Genomic DNA, 22,449 nt, shown 5'->3' on the forward strand with positions numbered 1-22,449 from the left:
TGGGCCTGGGGCCTCATCTACCAGTAAGGGGAAACAATGCCCAGTGGGGCTGGGAGCAGGCTTGTGAGCAAGCCCAGTGCTGTGGCTACTGCAGGCCCCTCCTCCCCACTGCTGACAAGAGTTGGCGTGGATGGTGCTTCCTGTTTCAGTCATAATATACATTGAGAGGTAGCATAAAAAGACAGTGATCACTACAACTCCAGTGGTGGGGTTACCCAGCACCTGCCACCTCTGGGAGATAGAAGTCAGTGTCCCCATTTTACAGATGGAGAAACAGACCCTTCTCAACTGGCTCCAGCCATTCTCCATCTAGACCTGTGCTGTCCAGTATGGTGGCCACCAGCCACATTTGGCCCCTGAGCACTTGGAACACAGCTAGTCCAAATTAAGATGTGTGTTAGTATAAAATACACACCAGTCTCAAAGATTTAGAACAACAACAAAAGAATGTAAAATGCCTCATCAATATGTTTCTATCGATTACGTGCTGAAATGATAACACTCTGGATATATGAAGCTACCTAAAATATATTGTTAAAATTGATTTTACCTGTTTCTCTTTACTTTTTTTATATGTTTATTTATTTTTGAGAGAGAGAGAGAGAGAGAGGCAGAGAGAGGGGGACAGAGGATCTGAAGTAGGCTCCACGCTGACAGTAGACAGTCGGATGCAGGGCTTGAACTCACCAACCATGAGATCGTAACCTGAGCTGAAGCTGGATACTTAACTGACTGAGCCACCCAGGCGTCCCCCGTTTTTCCTTTTTTCAATGTGGCTACTAGAGAATTAAAATTACAAATGCGGTTGGCATGACATTTCTGCGGGACAGCACTGCTTGAGATGCAGCCACTCTCTGCTGTAGACCCAGAACCTTGGGGATAGAAGAGTCCACATCACCAATAGCTGAATTCTCTGTGATAGATATGGGGAAACTGAGGCCCACAGAGAGTGACGTAAGGCAAGAGTTTGGGACAGAGGCACACCACTCATATTTTGCTTGAGTTCTAGGTACTGGGTTACAGCAGAGAATAAAACATGGGGCAACCCCCCAGCCCAGGGGTGACGTGGTGGGGGTGCAGCATTCCTTGCTCGGCCAAGCCCTCACAGACCGGGGCAGCTGGACTCGGCACCAACCCTCCTCTCTGCACAGTCAGCTCTGATCACAGTGCTCAGAGACTGCAGGCAGGAAGACACACGGGAGCTCCCGCTCCAGCCCGGAGCAGAACCACCTCAAGACCCCTGGTGAGTCCCACACAGGCCATCGGCCAGCTGCGGCTGCCAGGAGAGCCGGATGGACAGGGCAGCCCAGCGGGCACAGCATGGCTGCCTGGTGGGCCGGTGGTGGCTTACACACCATCCGCGCTACCGCAGATTTATGGCAAAAATTATCCTCTCTCTCAGCTCCATTTAAAGCCATTTGGAGCTCGCTCCCATCCCCGATTATAAATCTAATTGCACATTCCAAACAGACAAGCGCTCATTAAGCTTTAATTATGCACATGTTGTTTTCAACAAACATTTTCATTTGGCCGCTGAGAGGGGGAATGTTTCCGAGGGGACTGCAGACGCTGCCTGTGGCTGGAGAGAGCAGGCTGGGAAGTGGGTCAGGGTGTGGTCAGAAAAGGCTGTCCAAGGGCAGGGCAAGGACCCCATCAGATCTGGCTCAGACTTGGAGGGCCTCCCACCGGGCTTCTGTGGCAGGAGATGCCGGCGTGCGTGTTCTCAGCTGGTCCCACCTGCACCCCTCGTGTGCCCACAGTCTCCTCTCAGCTGGCGCCAGTGGGCCTCTCTGGGGTGGGAGGAGGGAAGACAGGGACCTGAACTCCCAGCTCGGAGCTGCATGCCCTCCCCAACCCAGAGCTGGTGTCTTCAAAGCCTCCGCTCGGCCCTGCCCACGCTGCAGTGGAGCCATCTTTCTCCAGCACAATCTTCCCTTCCCTCATCCGCTCACTCATTTCTTCTGTAACTATTCCCTGAGCAGCGACCTGAGCTGGCAGTGAGGAGGTCAGGAAAGATAAGGCCCCTGTCTGGTTCTGCCCAGGACCCTCTCCTTCAAGTCCCATCCTCCCCACTGGGGCAAAGTCTTTGAAAGCACTTGAAAACCTGCCCCCTGCCAACCCAAACATGCTGGTGGCCTCCCGGCCCTCATTGGGGCTCCTCCCCTGCTCTGCCTTTCCAGGAGGTCTCTCACACACACACCCAGGCTCTGCACTCCCCCCACCCCAGCCCCAAACCTCTCTTCCCTTCCCTTTCTTTGCAGTTAACTCCCACTCACTCCATGCTGCCCTGTCCAGGAAGCCCCCAAAGAGACTGGCTGCCCTCTGCTTGGGGCACTATGAAAGCATTTATTGGACCATAACACCATACTCGACTATTTCATGTCTGACTCCTAAGACCAGCCTGTCCCACTTTTTCCCAAAGCACTATCTCCTCTGGGGGGAAAAGGAGAGGCACCTGTTCGCTGTGTGGCTTCTAACAATACCTTCCTCTCTCTGAGCCTCACTTTCCTTTTTTGTACATAAAGGGTTTGAATGGGTGAGGTTCTGTGGGTCCCTTAAGCAGTTTGGTTGGTTTTAACTTTGGTGGTTTATCCCGGAGTTAGACCTTCCTCTTCTGCCAGAAGAGGGTCCTGAAATCACCAACCTACCTTCAAACGTTCCACCAGGACCCTACAGAGCAGGGGAAGTTTGCCAAGGCAGGTCAATGGTGCACACAGAGATGTGGGGGGACAGGGATGGTGCAGAAAGCCCAAGGCTGCTCCTCAAAGACCTTCTGGAAATGCAAGCAAGTGATATAAATGTGTTTTAAAATGGATGTCAAGATCCATTCAACATCTGGTGGCTACCTGTGGTTTTAGGGCAGGGTCCTGGGAATAGACCTTGAGAGTGAAGGTAGGAGTTTCACTGGGGGCACCACAGGCAGGGAGGCAGGACTGGGCAAAGGGACAAGTTGAACTGTGATAAAGGCACCCTCGGGACTCAGGCTGCCCCAGGGGAGGGGGAGAAGCTTGGGAAAGGCCCCTTCCTTCCACAAAGGCAATACCCAGAGAGGCGACAGCAGCCACCACTCTCAACAGCCAGCAGAATGAGTTTCAGTTGAGGAGGGACATGGGTGACTTACGATAATGTCTGCTACCGCTAAGAGCATTTATTTATTGGGGTACCTGGGTGGCTCAGTCGGTTGAGTATCCCACTTTGGCTCATGTCATGATCTCACAGTCTGTAAGTTCAAGCCCCACATCAGGCTCTGTGCTGACAGCTCGGAGCCTGGAGCCTGCTTCAGATTCTGTCTCCCTCTCTCTCTGTGCCCACCCCCCCACTCATGCTCTGTCTCTCTCTCTGTCAAAAATAAACATTAAAAAAAATTTTTTTAAAAGAGAGCACTTATTTATTTTAACTAGTTTGTGCAACATTTACACAGTGCTTGCAGAAGCCAGGCACTCCTTTAATTGATTTGTAAATTTTGACTCACACCATCTTCTCAAGGCTCCCATTTTACAGATGAGATAACTGAGGTTCAGTGAGGGTAAGTGGCTTGCCCGAGGCCATACAGCTGATAGGTGGTAGAATCAGGACTCAAACCCAGAAAGTCCACCTCCAGGGCCGATGCTCTAACAGTTAGGCTGCTCCACTTTTGTGGTATTGCCCTGCTATGCTGCAAGGGCAGAGCTGGCCAATCCCAGTCTCCTCCCCAGAGGCTGGGTTGCGGTCAGCGGTCTAGAGCCTCAGGTTGCCAGTACTGCCAGTATTCGTGCTTGACAATTATCTTTCCTCCGAGCGGTTGGGAACAAGTCCCAAAACTGATCCTTGCCAAAGACAATTAACCAGAGGCCACATGAGCATGTGTTGGGTGGGACTGGGGCATGGAGTGGGGGTGGGGCGAGCAAGTGCCTGAGACAATGAGCGGCAGATGATTTGGGAGATATTTTCTCCCCGGCTCTACAAAACAAGCCCTCAATCATGCCACAAAGGGTTTGCATTGTTGGAGGGGAAATATGTCTCAACGACAGTGTCGAATCGTGGGGCGGTTAAAAAAAAAAGGAAGAAAAGAAAAAAAAAAACCTTTTGAAATAGTAATTTGACCTAGAAAGGTTTTCTAGGTCACCTGAACTTGGCATTTATGCATCTAACCCCAAAACCTAACACAGACAAAGTACCAAGTTCACTTCCTTCTGTCAGTACCAGATAACACAGGAAATGATATTTGTAAACACTGCTGCTTCATTTTTTAAGGGCCGTCTTAAAACCAGCCTTTGGACTTGGGAGCTGAGAACACTGGTGCGGTGCAGCTCTGGAAGCCTGCAGCCCTGAGTTCACTCACTCCCAGGCTCGCACTCAGCCAAGTGGCCCTGTGGCCAAGGGAAGGACCTCACCTGTCAGAGCCTCAGGCTTCTCCCCCAAAAAACAGGACTGGAGCTGGCAGATTGGGAGGGCAGCCTGGCCGCGTGAGGGCACACCGAGGTGCCCTAGAAGGCTGCATTCCCACCCCCATCCCTCTGTTCTTGAAAACTGAACCCTTATACACCAAGTCTGGGCTCTCCTGAGGTCTCTGAAGCACAGAGGCCAGGAGGGCAATGGAGGAACCTGTGTCCTAACAGACCTTTTCTCCCCAGAAAACAGAAAGAGAGAGCAACCCAAACTCCAAGGCACAGCATATGCCAGTGAGTTCTTCTAATTCATCATCACTTTATAGCCACCCAGTTTAAGATAAATCAAGGGCCTCAGAGATCTCCTCCTTATCCCATGGAGAAACCTGAGGCCAGAGCTAGTAGATGGCCTACAGTTATCGGCAACAGCATGCTGAGGGTTACAACCACTACGTTACTAGGTCCCCTGAGCCTGTGCCTCCAAAAGAAGCCAGAGTTAGCCCGGTTGTCCTCAAAGCTGAAGGTCATGGGGATTATCCTGCCTTCCCCAATCCCTGATCTGAGTACCTATGATGTACCTGACCATGTGCCAGGCTCTGAGGACTAGTCACAAAAATGATCCCTGGGGATGCTTGGGGTCCATAGGGAGTGCAGGCACCAGCACTGATGATGGGGGAGTGGGGGTGACAAGGCACTAGATTGAAACAGGCCAGGTGAGAGCAGCTGACACACACCTGTCAGACAGAGGGACCACAGGGAGCAAAGGCAAGGCATGAATGATGGGAGGCGGGAGGGTGTCTATAAATCACTGAGGTGGGCTGCAGTGCAGAGGGGGCAGGAGGAATCAGCATTCACTGAAAAAAACAGGGAGAGTTTGCAGCAATATTCCTAAATGAAGAGTAGTGGACGGGGGCCTCGTTTGGCAGGAGACTAAAACTTTCTGTGAAGCAACAACCAAAGGAGAATGATAATGATGCCAAAGGAGAACTTTAAATCAGTGCAACAGAAGAGAAAGTGCAGAATCAGACCCAACTCTGTACGAAAATGTATGATGGGGATGCTTGGGTGGCTTAGTCAGTTAAGCATCTGACTTCAGCTCAGGTCATGATCTCATGGTTTGTGAGTTCGAGCCCCGCATCAGGCTCTGTGCTAACAGCTCAGAGCCTACAGTCTGGTTCAGATTCTGTGTCCCCCCCCCTCTCTCTCTGTCCCTCCCCAGCTTGGGCTCTCTCTCTCAAAAATAAATAAATAAACATTAAAATAAAAAAGAAAATGTATGGTGAAAGAGGGCACTCACAATATGTCAGGTGCCATGTGACATGCCTTGCCATACGATATTTCACTCAAGCTTATGAGGGAGATATTATCCCACTTTACAGAGGAGAAAATTAATGGTAAAATTTAAGCAACAAAGGTCACACAGCTAGAAAATGGCAAGACCAGCATCTTAACTCTGCCAAAGTTCACCCTCATAACAACTATTCTATTTTGTCTCTCCTTTTGGAGACAAAGAGACAAAGACCAATTATTTAAAAAACAGAATGGGGATAACAGGGCTATCCTGTTCCTATTTAGGAACACTTAACTAGATACCCACTGCAAGCCACCCACCAAAATGTACTCTAAACAGATTAAAGAGTTAAGTATAAAAAGCCATGTTATAGGGAAATAATCAGAAAACAGAACAGAATGTTTATCAGATCTATGGCACCAAGATAACTTCCTCAGCCCTTGAAGCAATCACAGAGGAAGGGAGATTGACAGATTCAAATATACATGCATTAATATCTTCTGTAGAAGGAAGCATAATAAAACCAAAATGAAAAGGACATCAGACTAAGAAAATATCAGCACCAACTATGAGACAGTTAATATATAAGACGTAGAAACATTTCAGTCAAATTAAAGAGACAGCAAGATGCTGATAAACAAAAGGACACAGGACACAAACAGGAAAATCATGCAAGAAACAAATATATAGGGAAACTGTGCACTTGATTCGATGATGACAGGAGAAAAATATACACGAAACACACCTACTATAATGAAAGGGATATTTCATGCCACTGCTGACATGGAAAATAGTTTCCAGCCTACTGGAAAGCAATATGGCACCCACTCCCAAGGCAGACAGCCAGCCAGAAGCAAGGTAGATGAAAACCCAAGACCCCTGTCTCCTGCCTTAGGAGTCACCCTGCCAGTACACTCCCTATTTGTCTCAAGTACATCCAGTCTTGCTTAAAACGGTCTTCTGTCCTAAGGGCTGGAGGTGGTACCAGCAATGGATGGGACCCAGTCTCTGTCCTCCTGAGCTTGTGGTGTACTGAGGGGAATGGGACCAGGTACTGTAACATGGATGGTGAGTGTACCGGGAGCCAGAGTTCACAGGAGCCTAGAGATGGGCCGTGTGAGAAGACTTCACGAAGGAGATGGCTTCTAAGTAGACCCACCTGCAGCATGAGCATAACTGGCCAGGTGACGAGAGAAGGTACCAATGGAAGGGAGAGGGCATGGGAACAGTACTCACCAAGACCTGGGGGCTGGAGAGGGGGCCCATTCACTGAACAGAGAGGCAGTGAGAGCCGAGATGCAAGGCAAATAGGACCTTATCATGATAGGGCTTTCAGGGCTACACCAAGGAGTTGGAAGCCCAGAATGAAGCTGCATTTTACTTTACTTTACTTTACTTTACTTTACTTTACTTTACTTTACTTTACTTTACTTTACTTTACTTTATTTTATTCTACTTTTGGCAGTGGCGGGGGGGGGGGGTGGTGGCGGCTGCATTTTAGAAGCTGGCCTCTGGCTTCAGGATGGAGAATGGGTTGGAAAAGGTAAGACTGGAACCTGTCCAGGAAGCCAAGCAGGAGCCTGCCCAGAGCCTGGGCAGAGAAGAAACATTCGATAAAGCAGTAAGAAGTAAAACAGTGTGGCAGTGATTCAAAGAGAGACATTTATGTTGATGGCTAGAAAGGGAAGCAGGGCTGGAGCCAGAATAAAACCACGGCAGTCCCTGGTATGTTTTCCAAACTACAGAACTGAGAGTCTCAGAGATGAATGAAAACTGCCAAGAGCAAGGGATCACCTAGGAGTCAGAAAGGGGGTGACTCACGCAGTTCGCAAACCCTAATTTCCTCTCTTTGGTCACACACTTCCTTCTGATTTCTTTTTCTGATGATTCATAAGAAAAAAAATTCTCCTTTTAAATTCAAACCAAACATGCTCGAGCACCTGAGCTCACCCTGCCCAAGCCATAACCTCTGCCCCTGAGCAAACAAAACCCAACGTAACCCCAGACAGCTAAAAAGACACTGGCCTCCAAGAAACCGAGAGGAAACAAGAGGTTTCTGGCTATGCAACAGCTGTCACAGGCCCCCCGACCCTCCCGGGCCCCAAGAGGGTCTTCAGTATCAGCTCGCACACACGGATCCAAGCCCCTGAGCCAGACTCATGGGATTCCAGAATTCAGAATGTGTTCTGATTTCCAAAAAGGAAGTGAAAATCCCACAAATTACATAGTAGCCGGAGTGGGGTCCAGGGCCACACCTGCAATAAAACACATTCATATCCTGTGAATATCCACACAAGGATTAAGTAAAAATTATGAAGAGTTTTGTGTCAGTTCAGATCAGGTTCTGGGGTCAAATGAGTTCGCAGCATATTTACAAACCAGTATTTGGTGGTGGAGCTTTTTGGATTTCAGATAAGGGACTTGAGAGCTGAACCAAGCACTGGGCACACAGATGATAGGACCTTGTTGACAGATCATCCCTCTGTGTGCCCATTTTACAGAAAAGATAAGTGAGGCTCAGAAAGGGTAAAGGAAAGTGCTCAAGATCTCACAGCTATTAGGTGGCTGAGCTGAGATTCGAGCCCAGACCTGACATCTTTCCACATATATTCATGGACTCCAGGCAGCTGAAATGCCAGGTGGAGCATCTTATGGGGAATATGGTGGCATTGGGAGTGAGGCAAGACCAGGTGCAGCAGGAATCATGGTGCTACCCACCCCCCTCCCAGGGGTCCCCATAAGGCATTGGCCTTCTCAGGCAGGTCCAGAGGCATGCAGCCATCCAGGCCACACAGGCCCAGAGCTCCCCACATCCTCCACAGACATGATCCCAGACCCCACAGACCTTAGAACCTACTGGGGAAGGCAGGCAACAAACAAGCAAACACACAAACATGGGCACAACTGTGATAAAATGCTGTGAAGCAACCCCTTGTTTGCAGAGATAGAAGACAGCATGGAACAACTTGAAAAGATCTCTCTCCAGAGGTAACAGTTAAACTGGGGGAGCCCTAGGGGCTCAAAAAGTACTGTGGGCAGAGGGATTACCAAGGGCAAAGTCCTTGAGGTCAGCAAGCAGAAAGCTGTCACATGGGGGAGAAATAATGTGGCTAGAGCACAGGGGAGGGACAAGGTTGAGATCAGAGCAGTCGGCAGGGGCCAAAGCATATGAAAACCTGGGGCCATAGTAGGGATTTGGGTTTTATCCCAAATGGGAAGACCCTGGAGAGTTCTTGCAAAGGAGTAGCATGCTCTGATTTACATTTTAGAAGATGACTCAGGCTGTCATATGGAGGATGGATTCTGTGAAACTCCCTTCCATGAGTCTCAATTTTTTCACCTACATAATGGGTTCATGAGAAACCTCATGAAAAGCACAGCCAAGAGTGTCTGGCATATAGTTGACTCTTAGAACAAAGACTGAATTTTCCCACCTAATCACAAACCAGGAGAACCCCATCTTAAATCATCAATAAGTCACTCCCTTGATTAAAGTCCTTCAAAGGCTCCCACCTCTTTTCTTTGGTCCCAATGTTCTGCTTGACCTGATTCCTGCCACTTTCTCTAGCCCCATCCCTTCCCATCTCCCACTGGACCTCTCCTCTCCTGCCGGCTGACCCACTCCTGGAAAGGCCCTTTCCCTAAAGCACAAGGTCTCCTTCACACTGGCCCAGCTGTCAATCTCCCTTTCCTTCATACAAACATTTGATGAGCCATTTGATGACCTCAGACCAGCCCTGTCTCAAACATTGAGAGGCTCAAAAAGTGGCTAGAGATATCTATGCAAGCATACATGTGTGTTCATACATGTGAGTGTGCATGTGAAATAAGAATCCAAACAAATCCACCCCGACCCCCTTCTGATGGCTGGGCTGGTTCTTATCTCCTCACTCATGCATCCATTTCCTGAAATAATATTTATTAAGTATCTACTTGGGTCCAGGCACTATTCTAAGACCAAAGATCCCTGGAGCCTGCCTCTTGCATTGAAGACAAAAAGCAAACATTAAATATAGTAACTAAGTCACTTCCACAGTATGTTAGAAGGTTCAAGAATTAGGGAAGGAAGGAAAAGGTGAGCAGGTGAGATGAATCAGGAATGCCTGGATGGAGGCTATGTGAGTTTAAGGAGGGTGGCCGTGGTGGGCCTCACTAAGAAAGGGGCAGTTGGGCAAACTGAAAGGAGGTAAGGGACTAAGCCAGGCGAGTAAATGGGGGAGAAACCACCTGTGCAAAAGCCCGAAGGTGGGACTGTATGGGTGAAGACCAGTAAGGTAAGCAAAGCGAGCAAGGAGGCAGGGGGAGAGACGCCAGAGAGGCAACAGAGAGTGGAGTGCACCCCACAGATGGCACTGAGATTACTCCTCCCCAGAGAGAGGAAGCCAGCACTTTTTTCCTCGGCCTTATCTGATGGCTGTGGTCAGAGGAGCCAGTAAGGGCAGGCGTGAGGCCTGCAATAGCTCGGTACATCGGAGGAGCCTCGGTGGGGCCTCAGAGCAGCTGACATCCGCTTGGCCTGCGGCTTCTTCCTGTGGCTTCTGCATCTCAGGTTGCCTGAATGGGTGCTATTTTTGCTCCTGTTTGAGGTTCTGTGCAGGGCTCCTCTGTGCACGGTACTGGGGGCCACTGGGCCTGGCCCCTCTTTGGGTTTGCTCTGTTCAGAGCAAAGTAGGGGAGCCATTTAAATGTTCCAAGTGCCTTTGGGGACATTTACAGTCAAGCAGGCGGGAAATAACAGGAAATTTGTTGTAAGTGTCATCTTGTCCATCGTCATGACCCTCCAAGAGCAGAGAGGTTAGATGGTTTCTCCAAGGTAACAAAGCCAAATCAAACCACAGGCTGAGGATCTAATCCAGTCTGCCTAGGTCTGAAGACCTTTAATTGCAAGGAGTTCTTTGCATTTACACCTAAATTAATGTTTCCCAAGCAGATACTCTGTGTTGCATCACCTTCCAGAGGGTGTGAGGATAAAATGCATCATACCCAGCTTCAGTCCCCCAGAGCATCAGAGCACTGATGAGGAGGATTACAATGGGGTGGGGGCAGGGAAGGGTCCCTGGCCCAGACTGTTGGGGGTGGGAGGAATGAACAGTCAGAGCAGGCTTCTGGAAAGCAGTGATGCCACAACTCTGTCTGCAATAATGAGCAGAAGTTCAAGGGGTAGAGGAAACATTCTGGACAAAAAGGTCTGCATGTATAAATCCAGAAGCATGACAGCTTGGTTAGTGGGGGAGGGGGCTTCAGGAAACTGTACAGCAGCAATGATTCTGCTTGGGAGGGAGGAGGCAGAAGCTAGCTTGCTGACTGCAAAAACTGAAATCAGACAGGTGCCCCAGCCCCCCAAGTGGCCACATTAATACACATTAAGGGTATCAGAACAGGCCCAACAGGCTACAAGCAACCATCCAACAAAAGGCTTTCAGCAGGGGAGTGGTTCACAGAGATCCTGCTAGCTGTGTGAGGAGAGAGGACTCTACAAGGAAGGCGGAGGCAGGGAGGCCTGGGCAGAGGTTCCTGTATCACCCAGCAACAGGTAATAGTGAAGTAGGGAGGTGGGGTTTTACCCTGCAGGTACAGCCATCGGGCAGTGAGGCAGAGAGAAGGGCCAGGAGTGATGCAAGCCAAGGAGCAGACAGTCACAGTGTTTACCAAGATGGGCATGACAGGGGAGGGCATGTCGGAAGGTGGGGCGTGTGAATCAAGACAAGGACCATTTAGAGCCACTGTCTTCTTCAGATGAATCCTCTGGGGAGAGAAGGTGTAAATCAAAGCGGCTTTTCTATATGATCCCCCCATTCATAACAGGCTGCTGCCCCCATGGCTGCACAGCAAGGCAGACCCAGAGATGGTGAGCGCATTGCCTAAAGTCTCAGCCAGAAATCAAGAAAGGGAAGACTGAAGATCCCAGCCTACCTGATTCCTCTATCAGTGCCCATCTGGACAGACACCCAAGAGCAGGAGGACCCCACACCCTCCCTGGAAAACAGCACCCCAGGGTCTGGGAGAAACTGGAGAAACCACTGCCCATCTATGATATTTCAGTGCTCCATTTGTGATTATCCATACACGTGAACACTTGCCAGGCCCCCTGACTGGACAGAGATGGTGACTCCTGGAGGCAATCACAGCAGGTACCACAGAGGGAGCCCCAGCCATGCCCGCGCGGCCTCCTCAGGAAACCTTGCATCTCTGCCTCTGCTCCCAATTTTGTTAATTACTGGTTTGCGAATGCAGGAGGCAGCAGAAGGGAGACAGTCATCACGGGTTCCACTAATCGCAGAAAGGAAATTAATTTCAAACATGAGTTTATGTTTGAATTTCCAACACAGAACAGAATAGTAGGAGTTTGCAGGACCAGCCTGAACTACTTTTTTCTAAGGGAATCAGAGACCAAAGGAAGGCAAAGAACTTACTCAAGATCGCAAAGCAATTGCACAGGAGGATATAAACATACAACTCTGACTTCCCACTCCCTGGGCACCTTTACCCACTCCATAAATATTCATTAGGTATCTGCTGTGTGCCAAACCCTGTATGCCAGCAGATACCCTGGGCCCCAGTCAAAGGCTCCAGGGTCCATCCCCAAGAGGGAAGAGTATTTTTATTTACTGAGCACCAACACAGTGTTTTATATACCTAGTCCCATTTAATTCTAATAATCTGTCATTTTATAGGTAAGGAAACTGGTTCAGAGAGGTAAGTGACCTGCCAGAGACCACAGAGCAAACACAAAGCAGAGCCAGGACTCAAAGCCAAGTCTTCAACCTGGCTTCAGGGGTGCCTGGGTGGCTCATTTGCTTAAGTGTCCAACTCTTGATTTAGGCTCAGGTCATGATCTCACAGTTAGTGAGTTTAGAGCCCGCATCAGGTTCTGTGCTGACAGTGTGGAAACTGCTTAGGATTCTCTCTTTTCTTCTCTCTCTGACCCTCTCCTGCTCGCTTGCTTGCTCTCTCTCTCTCTCTCTCTCTCTCTTTCTCTCTCTCAAAAATAAATAAACTTTAAAAAATAAAATAAACCTAAAGCATTAAAAAAAAAAAAAACCAACCCTGGGTTCAGCTTCTGTTCTCCAGATCTGGGGGTATTCAGGAATGGTGATACTCCAGTCACACCCTCCCTTCTAAGACTACTCCCATCTCCCTTCCAAAGTCTTTCTTCCCACCCTGGGCTCTCAGCAAGCATTAAAAATAAGACTCAGCCTGTTTCAAAACAACCAGTAAGTCCCTGTAATTAACTCCTCCTCTCCCAGTCAAGAGCTATGGATGTGACCAGAGACATAGAGAAATTCGTACCAGACAGGACTGTGAAACAGAATGTGGCCCTGCATCCAAGCTCCCTAAGAAGAGAACCAGAACACAAAGTCTCTGGCTGTAAGCACAAGGGGGAGAGCTCCCCAGGTCATATGTGTGTGCGCGCACACACACACACACAGTGTTAGCCACGAAGTTCTCCTAAGCAGAGCTATGGGTTCTGGGTCATTTGCTCATTCATTCACTCAATGTTTATGGAGGTCCTACCACATACAAGGCAAAGTGTTAGGCAGCACATGTGTGTGCACAACACACAATCATCACAACACAAGGAGGGAGGTATCAGTGTCCCCATTTTATGGATAAGCAGGCAGAGACTTGCAAAGCTCCAAAAGTTGGCCCTATGTCACAGACTGTATGTGTGGCAGAGCTGAGATCTGAAACCAGTACCTAACCCAGACCCTGGTACACAGGAGGCACTCCATGGCTATTTCCTCAGTGGCTGGCTGGCTCCAACACCATCCCCCGCAGACCAAGAGGCTGGGTCCTCTTGCCTTTAGAACCAGCATGCAGAAAGTGGAGATCTCGCCAGGGGGCACAGAAGCTCCTCTTTCTTGGTCTCTCTTGGTTCCCTTGGGACATTCCAAGCAAGGGAAAGCAGGCTTGAGAGGGCGGTTTCCGTTTCTGGGACACACGTGCACAAAGCCAGCTTCTCCACAACGACTGTGATAAATCAGAGCACCAGAAGAGGTCAGGCCTCATGCTCAGCTGGGTGCAGCCCTGTCACCTGCAACAAGCCCCACCTCCAGCTCAGCCAATTCCCTCCACAAAGACAATCTCCCCAGCGACAGCTGGAAAATGTCATTAATAGTAGGTTTCTGCATTCAAAATCTCTGTCGCCTATTATGTGTGTATGTGTTTGCCTTTAAATCTGTAACAATGTCAGGGCACCTGGGTGGCTCAGTTGGTAAAGCCTCCGACTCTTGATTTCAACTCAGGACATGATCTCATGGTTCATGAGTTCAAGCCCCAGGTCAGGCTCCATGCTGATGGTGCAGAGCCTGCTTGGGATTCAATGTTGCCCTCTCTCTCTGATCCTCCCCCACTTACACTCCATCTCTCTCTCAAAATAAATAAAAATAAACTTAAAAAAAAATCTGTGACAATGTCCTTCCTTATCTTTTGCTGTCCTTGCTTTTACAACAGGACAGCAACTGGAGATCCCAACTGCTTATTTTTCAATATCCTTAACAGACAAAAGGAAAAGGTGGTACTTGCAAATCTGGGGAGGAAGTTTTATTGATTCTACAAACTCCAAAATCCAATGGAAGCAGCAGCTCAAACTTGGTTCCTAGTGACAGCCCCAGCTACTCCTCACCCCTCCTGCCTTGAAAAGCCCCTCCCACTCCTCACCCTAGGTATCTTCTGGGCCCCTGCCATACCATGTGTTATCCCCACCCTTGTTTCTGGTCTGAGTTGGCCAGGCCCCCCACCCACACCTGGCCAGGCCCACTGCGGGGTGTGCTGAATGGATGAATGAATGAACGAGTGAATGAACAAATGCTTCCTGAGTACCCTGGGCAGCTATGATGCTCAGGGCACCAAGACCTGCCCCTCCAGGGAACAATCCCAGCCACTTTTAGAATTCCCTTTCAAGAAGGAGCTGCCAAGTGCAGGCCTCCTGGAACCCTCCAAAGCATCTTCATTCCACAACGTGACAGGCACCAGTCCAGGTCGCTGCCTGCCCCCACCCAGGCACTGTCTGTCTTCACCCCGCAGCAACGGCCTGGCCGCCTCCACCTCAGGAGGTGGCGGGCACCCGCTGCTTACCTTCTGCTGAAACACACCTGCAATGCACCAGCGTCTCCCAAGTAGAAGGAGCCCGAGTCTCATTCCACAGAAGCCCTGGCAGTGAGAGAACGCACCCGCGACAGCCTCTGTGCGATTCTGCTGCATAATCAGCAGAGAAAGAGAAAAAATGCCAGAAATAGCAAGCTTTATAAGCCCTCCTGACAAGTCTTGGTCCTCTATTGGCTGGAGGCCCGGCACCCCCGCCCCCCCCCCATCCCATTCCTATAAGGTGAAATGGAAAAACCTGTTATTTAATCTCTTTTATCAAAATCCATCTTCTATCCCAATCTGGGCCTGAGTGTTCGGAGCTCCTGGCAGCGGTCTCCACGCCAGGTCTCAGGGAGCGGAAGGGGAAGCAGCCTGGCTCTGCATCGTTTGTGGCTTACGAGCCTTCCCCACTCACACATGCTGCCTCAGGAGCAGGTATTGAGCTGGAAAAGCTTCTGGAAGGCAGCCTGGCAGCACCTGTCAACACGTGAAAGTTGCATGCCGTTTCACTTGGCAGTCAGACTTCTGAGCATCCGTCCTGCGGAAATACCTGCACTGGCATGCACAGTGCACACCCACAGATGTTGTTTGTTACAGACAAGAATCGGGGGCATGCTGAATGTCTCAAAGCAGGGCTGCGTTGCACAGATTAAAATATATCCATTCCGTGGAATATGATGGAATGAGGAAGGTCTGCAGGTACTGACTTGGGACTGGTTGGGAGAAAGAATCAAGGACGTGATCCCATTTTTATAAAAACAACAACTGTGTGTGTGTTTGGATATACACTGTAAAAGATGCCAAACTGTGAATAGTGGTCACCCTGGGGAGTAGGATAAGGAGGTATTTTCAGTTGCTGCTTTTTCTTTCTTGTCTTGTTTTTTCCTCCTCTTCTTCTCCTTCTCCTTCTTCTTCTTCTTTTCTCTTTTCCACAAGCATGTATGACATTTGTAATTTAAAACAAAAACATGAGAGCCTGCCTGGTTCCTTCTCACTCCTGAGGGGTAGCAGGCCAAGGCCCAAGGTCACCCACCATGAGGCTGGATCAGGCTTGGGACAGGGCTGGTCTGAAGCTCATTAGCTTCCACACAAGTGCAGTTAACTCGGCTCCGTGAAGAATGTGGACTTAGGAATAAGACAGAACTGGGTTCAAACCCTGGCTCTGCCTACTGGAACAATTAGCGTCCCCGCGCCTTAGTCTCTTCATCTGTAAAATGGGGATGACAGGGCCTATTAAGTGCCATGTACTGTGCCAGGCCCTGTTAAACCAATTTTCATTTTTGGGCATTTTAGAAACACCAGAGGCTGCTGAGGAAGCCTCACAGAGCTGAGGATACTCAGAACTCAGTGAGAGGAGTTCTGGGAATCACCCCAATATTGAACACTTGTAACAATAATAAACTAAGTGACAAGAAAGACCTGGGGAACACATGGTGATAAAAGAGACCGATGACCAGCATATCTGCATGAGGAGGGGGCAGGGGGACTAGAAGGGGCTCCAGAGAGGAAGAGTCTTGCATCCGTACCTCTACACCCTTCTCATGCTGTTCCCTTGCCCAGGCCTTCACACAACTGACTTCGCATCCTTCGCATTCTGCTCAAAGATCTCCTTCCTTCCCAGAAAGGGCTCCTCTGACTCACCCACCCTGAATTACACTGTTCACAGCACACCCCTCCAGCCAATGTTTTCTGGTTGTTTGTTTTGATGGCTGCTTTTATTTGTTTATTGTTCATCTTCTTCACTAGGCTGTGAACTCCATGATGGCCAGGACCCCTCTGCCTTGCTCATCTCTGGGTCTCATCCCCTAGCAGACGGCCTGACACACAGCAGGTGCTCAACAAATAGAAAGTACACACAATCTGTAGATCCAAGGCCTAGTTCCAAGCGCATGGAACTTGTGTGAAGGAGAGGGAGATGTACATTTTGCACTACGATAGAGAGGTGGAAATTTCAGATATACTGAAGATCTGGAAACATACACACAAAGCTGGGAGAGTGCTAGAAAAGTCCATCCTTGAATGCTTATATGGGCTTAAGATGGAAAAGGACTTTCTAGGCTCAACTTTATTTGCACAGGGACATTTATTTCTTTATTACATCATTATTTATAAGAAAATGAAAATGAGAATAAAATCCATTGATAGGGTATAGGCTCAATAAGCCACAACTCTCTGTACCATGGAATAGTATGCAGCCAGCCAAACGACCTGCGTTCACTGATCTGGAAAGAAGCCCATAGTGCTTGCTGGATGTTAAACTTTCTAACTGGGAATCAGAGACTGAGAAGAAAAAGGTATAATTTATTGTGACTGAGAAAGTGTGAAGGTAAAAAGCCTTCAATTATCATTTATTAATTCATTCAGTCAATAGCATTTTCTGTTCCCTCCCTCTGCCTATTTCCTACTCTATGCAAGGGACAGTTCCAGACACAAGGGCAGTGTGTAATTAGGACACTGTCCTTGACCCCAAAGACATCCCAGCTCATGTATGTAGGTGAGAAAATATTATATAAGGGAGACAGTGCTCACAGCTAAGAACCTCAGTGTCATTGGCTGAGTGTGGAAGGAGGGGCAGGGTTGGGTACACAGAGACGGGAGGAAGCATGTTAAGAGGCAGAGGTGGGGTGACACGGGGCAGGTGCAGAAAATCCCTGCATTCTCCATCAAACACTGAACTCCATTACGTGCAGGAATTCTGGGGTTGTGACCATGCTGTCCCCATGCATTCAGGCACAGAACAGCTTCCCAACCTGGACCCATTCACCCTGAGAGCGCCTGCTCCATTTAAACACTTGGGCCAAGGTACCCAGTGCAGGGTGGCAGGGGTCCGAGCTCTTCAGACCCTCTACTCAGCTCCTCTTGGGAGAACTCAGCATTTTTTATTTTTATTTTTATTTGGGGCATTTTGAGGCAGCTTGATGGTTACGGTTCAAAACACAGAGAGATGACTCAGCTTCACGTGAAGGAGCCGAAGCCTTTTGGAAAGATATTTCTGTTTTAATGCTTCTCTCTTCTCAGCCACAGAAGCAGCTCATCCAGGCTGCCTTGTTTTCTTGACATTCAACTGCTCCCAGAGTTGGGGGCAGGGGCAAGGGCCAGACTCTGGGTGCCTGACTGCCTGAGTCTGAATCCTGGCACCACCCCTTACTAAGAAGACCTGGACAAAGTCATACCCTCTCTGAGCCTGCGTTTACTTAAGACTGCCTTGTGTGGTCTTCGTGCGAAGCCACCATCACTCATGGCACAAAGTGAGTGGACAATAAATATTAGTGTTAGTAACAAAAGCCACCTGTGCTGACCTTCTACTGTGCCTGAATTATCTCACTTAATCCTTACATGCTGCTGGGCACAAGTTCCCATTTTACGGATGAATTGACTGGGGCTCAAAGCAATGAGGTGGCCTGAGTTTCCATCTTCCCATTCAAGAGGGTCAGTGCACACACCCCAGGCCGACTCAGCAGCGAACCTGTGTAAGTTCTTTCTTTCTGTCTGCCTCTCTCAGCACCAGTAGCCGAGTGCACACCAGATCCTCACTGCCTTTATCTGCAAAATGAGGACAATATTCTGAGGTTGTTGAAATATTCTAGTTATGGCTTAATAAAAATAATTCCATGAGGGTGCTCAAAAACCTTCAATAATATCGCATCATTCCTTTCTCCAGTACCAAGAGTCAACAAAACGCTGAGCTCTTCATGTGCAATATCCCAAGGAGAGATACGAAGCTGTTTGGGAAAACACTCCTCACAAGTCAGGAGAAACCCAAAAATGAGAAAGAGGTGCAAGCTCATGCCAAAAAAATTAAAAAAAAAAAAAAGGACTTTAAAATGATCCATAATGCAAATGGGCACACTGCACCTGCACCATGACATTAACACAGGGTCTGTCAATCTTCTGCCCCGGAACAAACGTTAAAACAGAAAAGGCTGGTGCAGGCGAGCACATGGTAACCCGAGACAGTCAAAACCCAAGTTTCCATCCCTGTTCCCCTGCATTGCCCTGCAGTATATGCTGACAGGGCAACCTTAATAGTAACTGACTAATTGTAAACCCTGTGATTACCAGGGTTGATTTCCATGGAACTTCCTTTTACAGCACCGAGAACCTCTCACGAGCCTAATTGCCAAGTTCAATTTTAGCTCTGTCACATCCAGCCATCGCTGCTAACTAAGGCAGCTGCCTCCTTGCCAGGTAAGCTGTAATGAAGTCGGCTCCCTGCTTAATTTCACAATATTGTGATGCCCCCGTCAGCACCTGTAAATGCTGGAGGCTCTGAGCTGCTGTTGAATAAATCTCGCCCAAGGGAAGTGATTAAAGCCACTTTGCACCTCTGTGGTGCCTGTCTGGATCCTCACACCCACTGGGGCACCGTGGTGGGCTTAATCCCATGTGCCTCCTCGCCAAAACTGCCAGCCACTGTGGGGCCGCACTGGACACCTGACGGTGCACAGGACCCTGCCTCCCTTCATCCTCTGTAAATGCCTAACACTCTCTCCACCACCCCGCAGCCCTCCCGGAATTCGAACTCATGTCTGACTGCACCAGGTGGCCTTCATGTAGTCCTCCGACACACTGCACATGCTCACTTGTGGGGCTTATGCCTCATTGTGTCACAGTGCCCCACTGGCCTTGGCATCTGTCCTGCTATTAAACAGTCACCACCTCCCACACACGAGACTCCCCCTGACTGGGTCCCAACAGCAGAGCTGTGCTCTCCAGGCACTGCCAGGTATGTTTGGACTTCAGCTTTCGTCCAGAAATCGGCAGGAGTTAGCCATGACAGGGCAGACGGCAAGAAGTGTGCCCTCCAAGCCCACGACTCGCTGGGCATACACCAGGTACTTTATACCCACATAATCCCCACAATCAGCCGGAGTAGCAAGGAAGAATGGTCTCATCCCCCCATTTTACGGGAAACTGAAGCCTGAGAACTTCCATGAGGCTGATGAGAGGAATTTCTTTCAGCTCCAAATGCCAGTTAAGACAGTATTTCTTGTGAGGACCTGTCAAGCCTCTTCCCCCTTATCAAAGAAACCCTGGGGTAAATCTATTTCCCTTTTCACTCATCTGCCAGGAAGCCCAGAGCTGGATTTGCAGGCTGATTTCTATAACTGCAGAGCCCCAGGACCAACATACCTGCTTTCATTTTTCCACCTAGAATTTTTTCTATTTTATATTTTCTTTGCCTCTAATTTTGGAATGTATTAAATATACTCTTATAGCTTCATATGTGTTCTTGTCACTGAATAACCAAAAATAAACAAGGAACCACCAAAAGTGAGACTCTGAGAGGTTAGGTGGGTGTCCCCAGGTCCCACAGCAGGCCCGGCGGTGTCACCTTCTTCCTCCCCTTCTCAGCCAAAAGCAGTTTCTGAGCATTTGCTTCCTGCCAAGCACAAGGACAGGTCCTGTGATAGCCACACTAACTTCCCAACACAAGGTAACGCTTACAGCAGCACATACTCTGTCCCAGGTACTGCTTCCTGCATTTACACATATTGGTTCTCAAGACAACCCTGTTAGGTAGATGCAATTATTATCCCCATATCACAGAGAAGCTAAGTAACTTGCTGGATGCTCACAGCTAGTAAGTGTCACAGACAGGACTGGAAGGAAGGTTCTGGGCCTGCCGTCCACGCTCACTGTGGTGTTGCCAACTGAGTCACCAGATCCCTCATTTTACAGATGAGTCAAGGTTCCAAGAGACAAAGGGATCACCCTAGCCTGGACTTTGACTCTCCAGTCTGGATGGCTGCAGATGTAGAAAGAGAAGCCAGTGGCTCCAGAAAGCCCCACTCTCAACATCCAGCCAAGGCAAAGCCATGCTTCTGGAAGCAAAGGTCCAGGTCCACTCCTGCCAGAGGTGCACAAGGAGGCTGACAGGCTGAAGCACAAGGACTGGAAACCTTCTCAGTCTCCAAGGCCACCTTAGCCGCCCCTCCACCACCACCACCACTGCCCTGGACCCCTGTGTGGTGGGGCAGGCATCACAAGCCAGCGGCCCCCACATGGGGAGCTGACAAACACACTCTTCCTAGCTCTACTGGTGCCTGAACCCCCAGTTCAACCAAAGACAGTATGGAAATGAGTTCCGAAGCATGAAGACCCAGGTTCAAATCCCAGCTCTGCTAGTAGCTGTGAACCTCTCAGGTAAGGGTGAGCCTCTCTGCAAAGTAGGGGATTAATGCCACCACCTTGCTGGATGTCTGTGGACACTGGCAGAGACCACTGGCCCTGTGCCCACACTCCCAGAATAGACGCGTTGCTATTTCGGTGCTGGTCTCCAGCAGCATCCTGGCAACTCCTTCCAGGGCATCCAACTGGAGATGACAGAGGGAAGGAGAGGGCAGGGGGGTTTGCTCCAGCTTGTCTCATTTAGGACATGCTTTCTGGGACAAGACTGAAAAAATAAAATTAAATAATAAAATATGAGGTTGGATAAAACCCAAAGTCAGGATTGATTTTGCTAGAACTACTCGGTCCTACCTCAGGCAGAGAGGAGGGCTAAGGGAGTTCCCAAGGGTCACGCCACAGGTGGTGGGCATCTGTGACATCCCCTGGCCATCAGCAGCAAGATGGGCTGCCGGCCATGTGATGCATCCCAGTTGCCGTGGTTTCTGTTTATTCTGGGGCCCGGTAAAGAGGAGTGTTTGCTATACTCCAACTTGGCAGTCACCTAGGCCCCTGCACTGTCCTTGGCTGCACACAGGAAGAGCCTGCATGCATAGAACAGGCACTAAGATTAACTCCGCCCCACAGGGGCTCAGTCCAACCCAGGGTGGATGGGACCAGGCCCCCATTTTCAGATGAGAAAACCAAGGCTTGAGGCTGGTGGCACTTGCCTGGAGGTTCATGGTGATGTCACAAGGAGCAGGAATTCAAACTTGAATCTGTCTGACCTGTCCCATTTTTCCACTTCTGTGCTGGCTCATTTATGATCAGGCCTTTCTAAAACTGCACCGTCTGATATGCCTTGAGAGAGCCTGCTGAAGGCTCAGGGACATCGAAGGCAGCTCACGGGAGTAAGTAGGTGGTTCCCCAGGGGGCTGGGCACTCAGGTCCCCACCCCAGATCTGATACCATTCTCAGTTCATGGTTCAAAGATCACTGACCAACAGAACTAAATCCAAACCCTTACTTAACCCAGCACCCTAGACCTGCCCCTCAATCCTATACCTATGACTTCTCCCTCACTGCCTCCTTGTCGTTTCCGACGCCCAAATCCCTCCTCTTCCACAGGATTTCCTGGGTGCCTACGTGAGCATTAATCTCTCCCTCTTCCCAAAGGCCACCAAGCCCAGCTGCACAATGTATAAGCTGCCCATGGAAAGGTCTCTCACCATCTCCCTAGTGAAACTGTGTCACATGGGGGCTGCTCAAGGGACATCTATGAACCAAAGTTCCTTTCGCAGCCCAAGCATGCTGACACTTAGAGGGAACTGGCACATCAATGGGTGCTTAAATGTGCCAAGTCTCTCCTTCCACAGGACCTTTGCACATGCTGTTCTCTCTATCTAGAATGTCTACCCTGCCCCCACCACCTAGCAACGCGTCTTCCTGTAACTCCTGAAGTCCTTTCTGACCCTCCGTTACCTGGCCTCATAGCACTTGTGCAGCTCTCCTGACCAACCTTGTCATGCTCCCATTTTGTGTTCCATTATGTCATTATAGGTCTCTTGTTCACCCTGGAGTTCCTGCCACAGTGCC

The 22,449-nt window shown here is 49.4% G+C and overlaps 1 protein-coding gene across 3 annotated transcripts in view; it reads right to left on the minus strand.

The window, feature by feature from the left end:
* TOX2 (TOX high mobility group box family member 2) overlaps window positions 1-22,449 on the minus strand; it is a 134,674-nt gene that overhangs the window by 92,566 nt on the left and 19,659 nt on the right. Inside the window, exon 1 of one of the 3 annotated variants that reach the window (XM_027070146.2) lies at window positions 14,737-14,950. The exons of 1 other annotated variant lie outside the window; for it this stretch is intronic. In XM_027070146.2, coding sequence (XP_026925947.1) covers window positions 14,737-14,862 — 126 coding nt within the window. In that variant the 5' untranslated portion in view covers window positions 14,863-14,950. Of the gene's footprint in view, window positions 1-14,736; window positions 14,951-22,449 lie in introns of those variants that run through there. One more of the 3 variants, XM_027070145.2, reaches the window with a different exon arrangement.

The sequence above is a fragment of the Acinonyx jubatus genome, chromosome A3 (assembly GCF_027475565.1).
Source record: "Acinonyx jubatus isolate Ajub_Pintada_27869175 chromosome A3, VMU_Ajub_asm_v1.0, whole genome shotgun sequence".
NCBI classification, from domain to species: Eukaryota; Metazoa; Chordata; class Mammalia; order Carnivora; family Felidae; genus Acinonyx; species Acinonyx jubatus.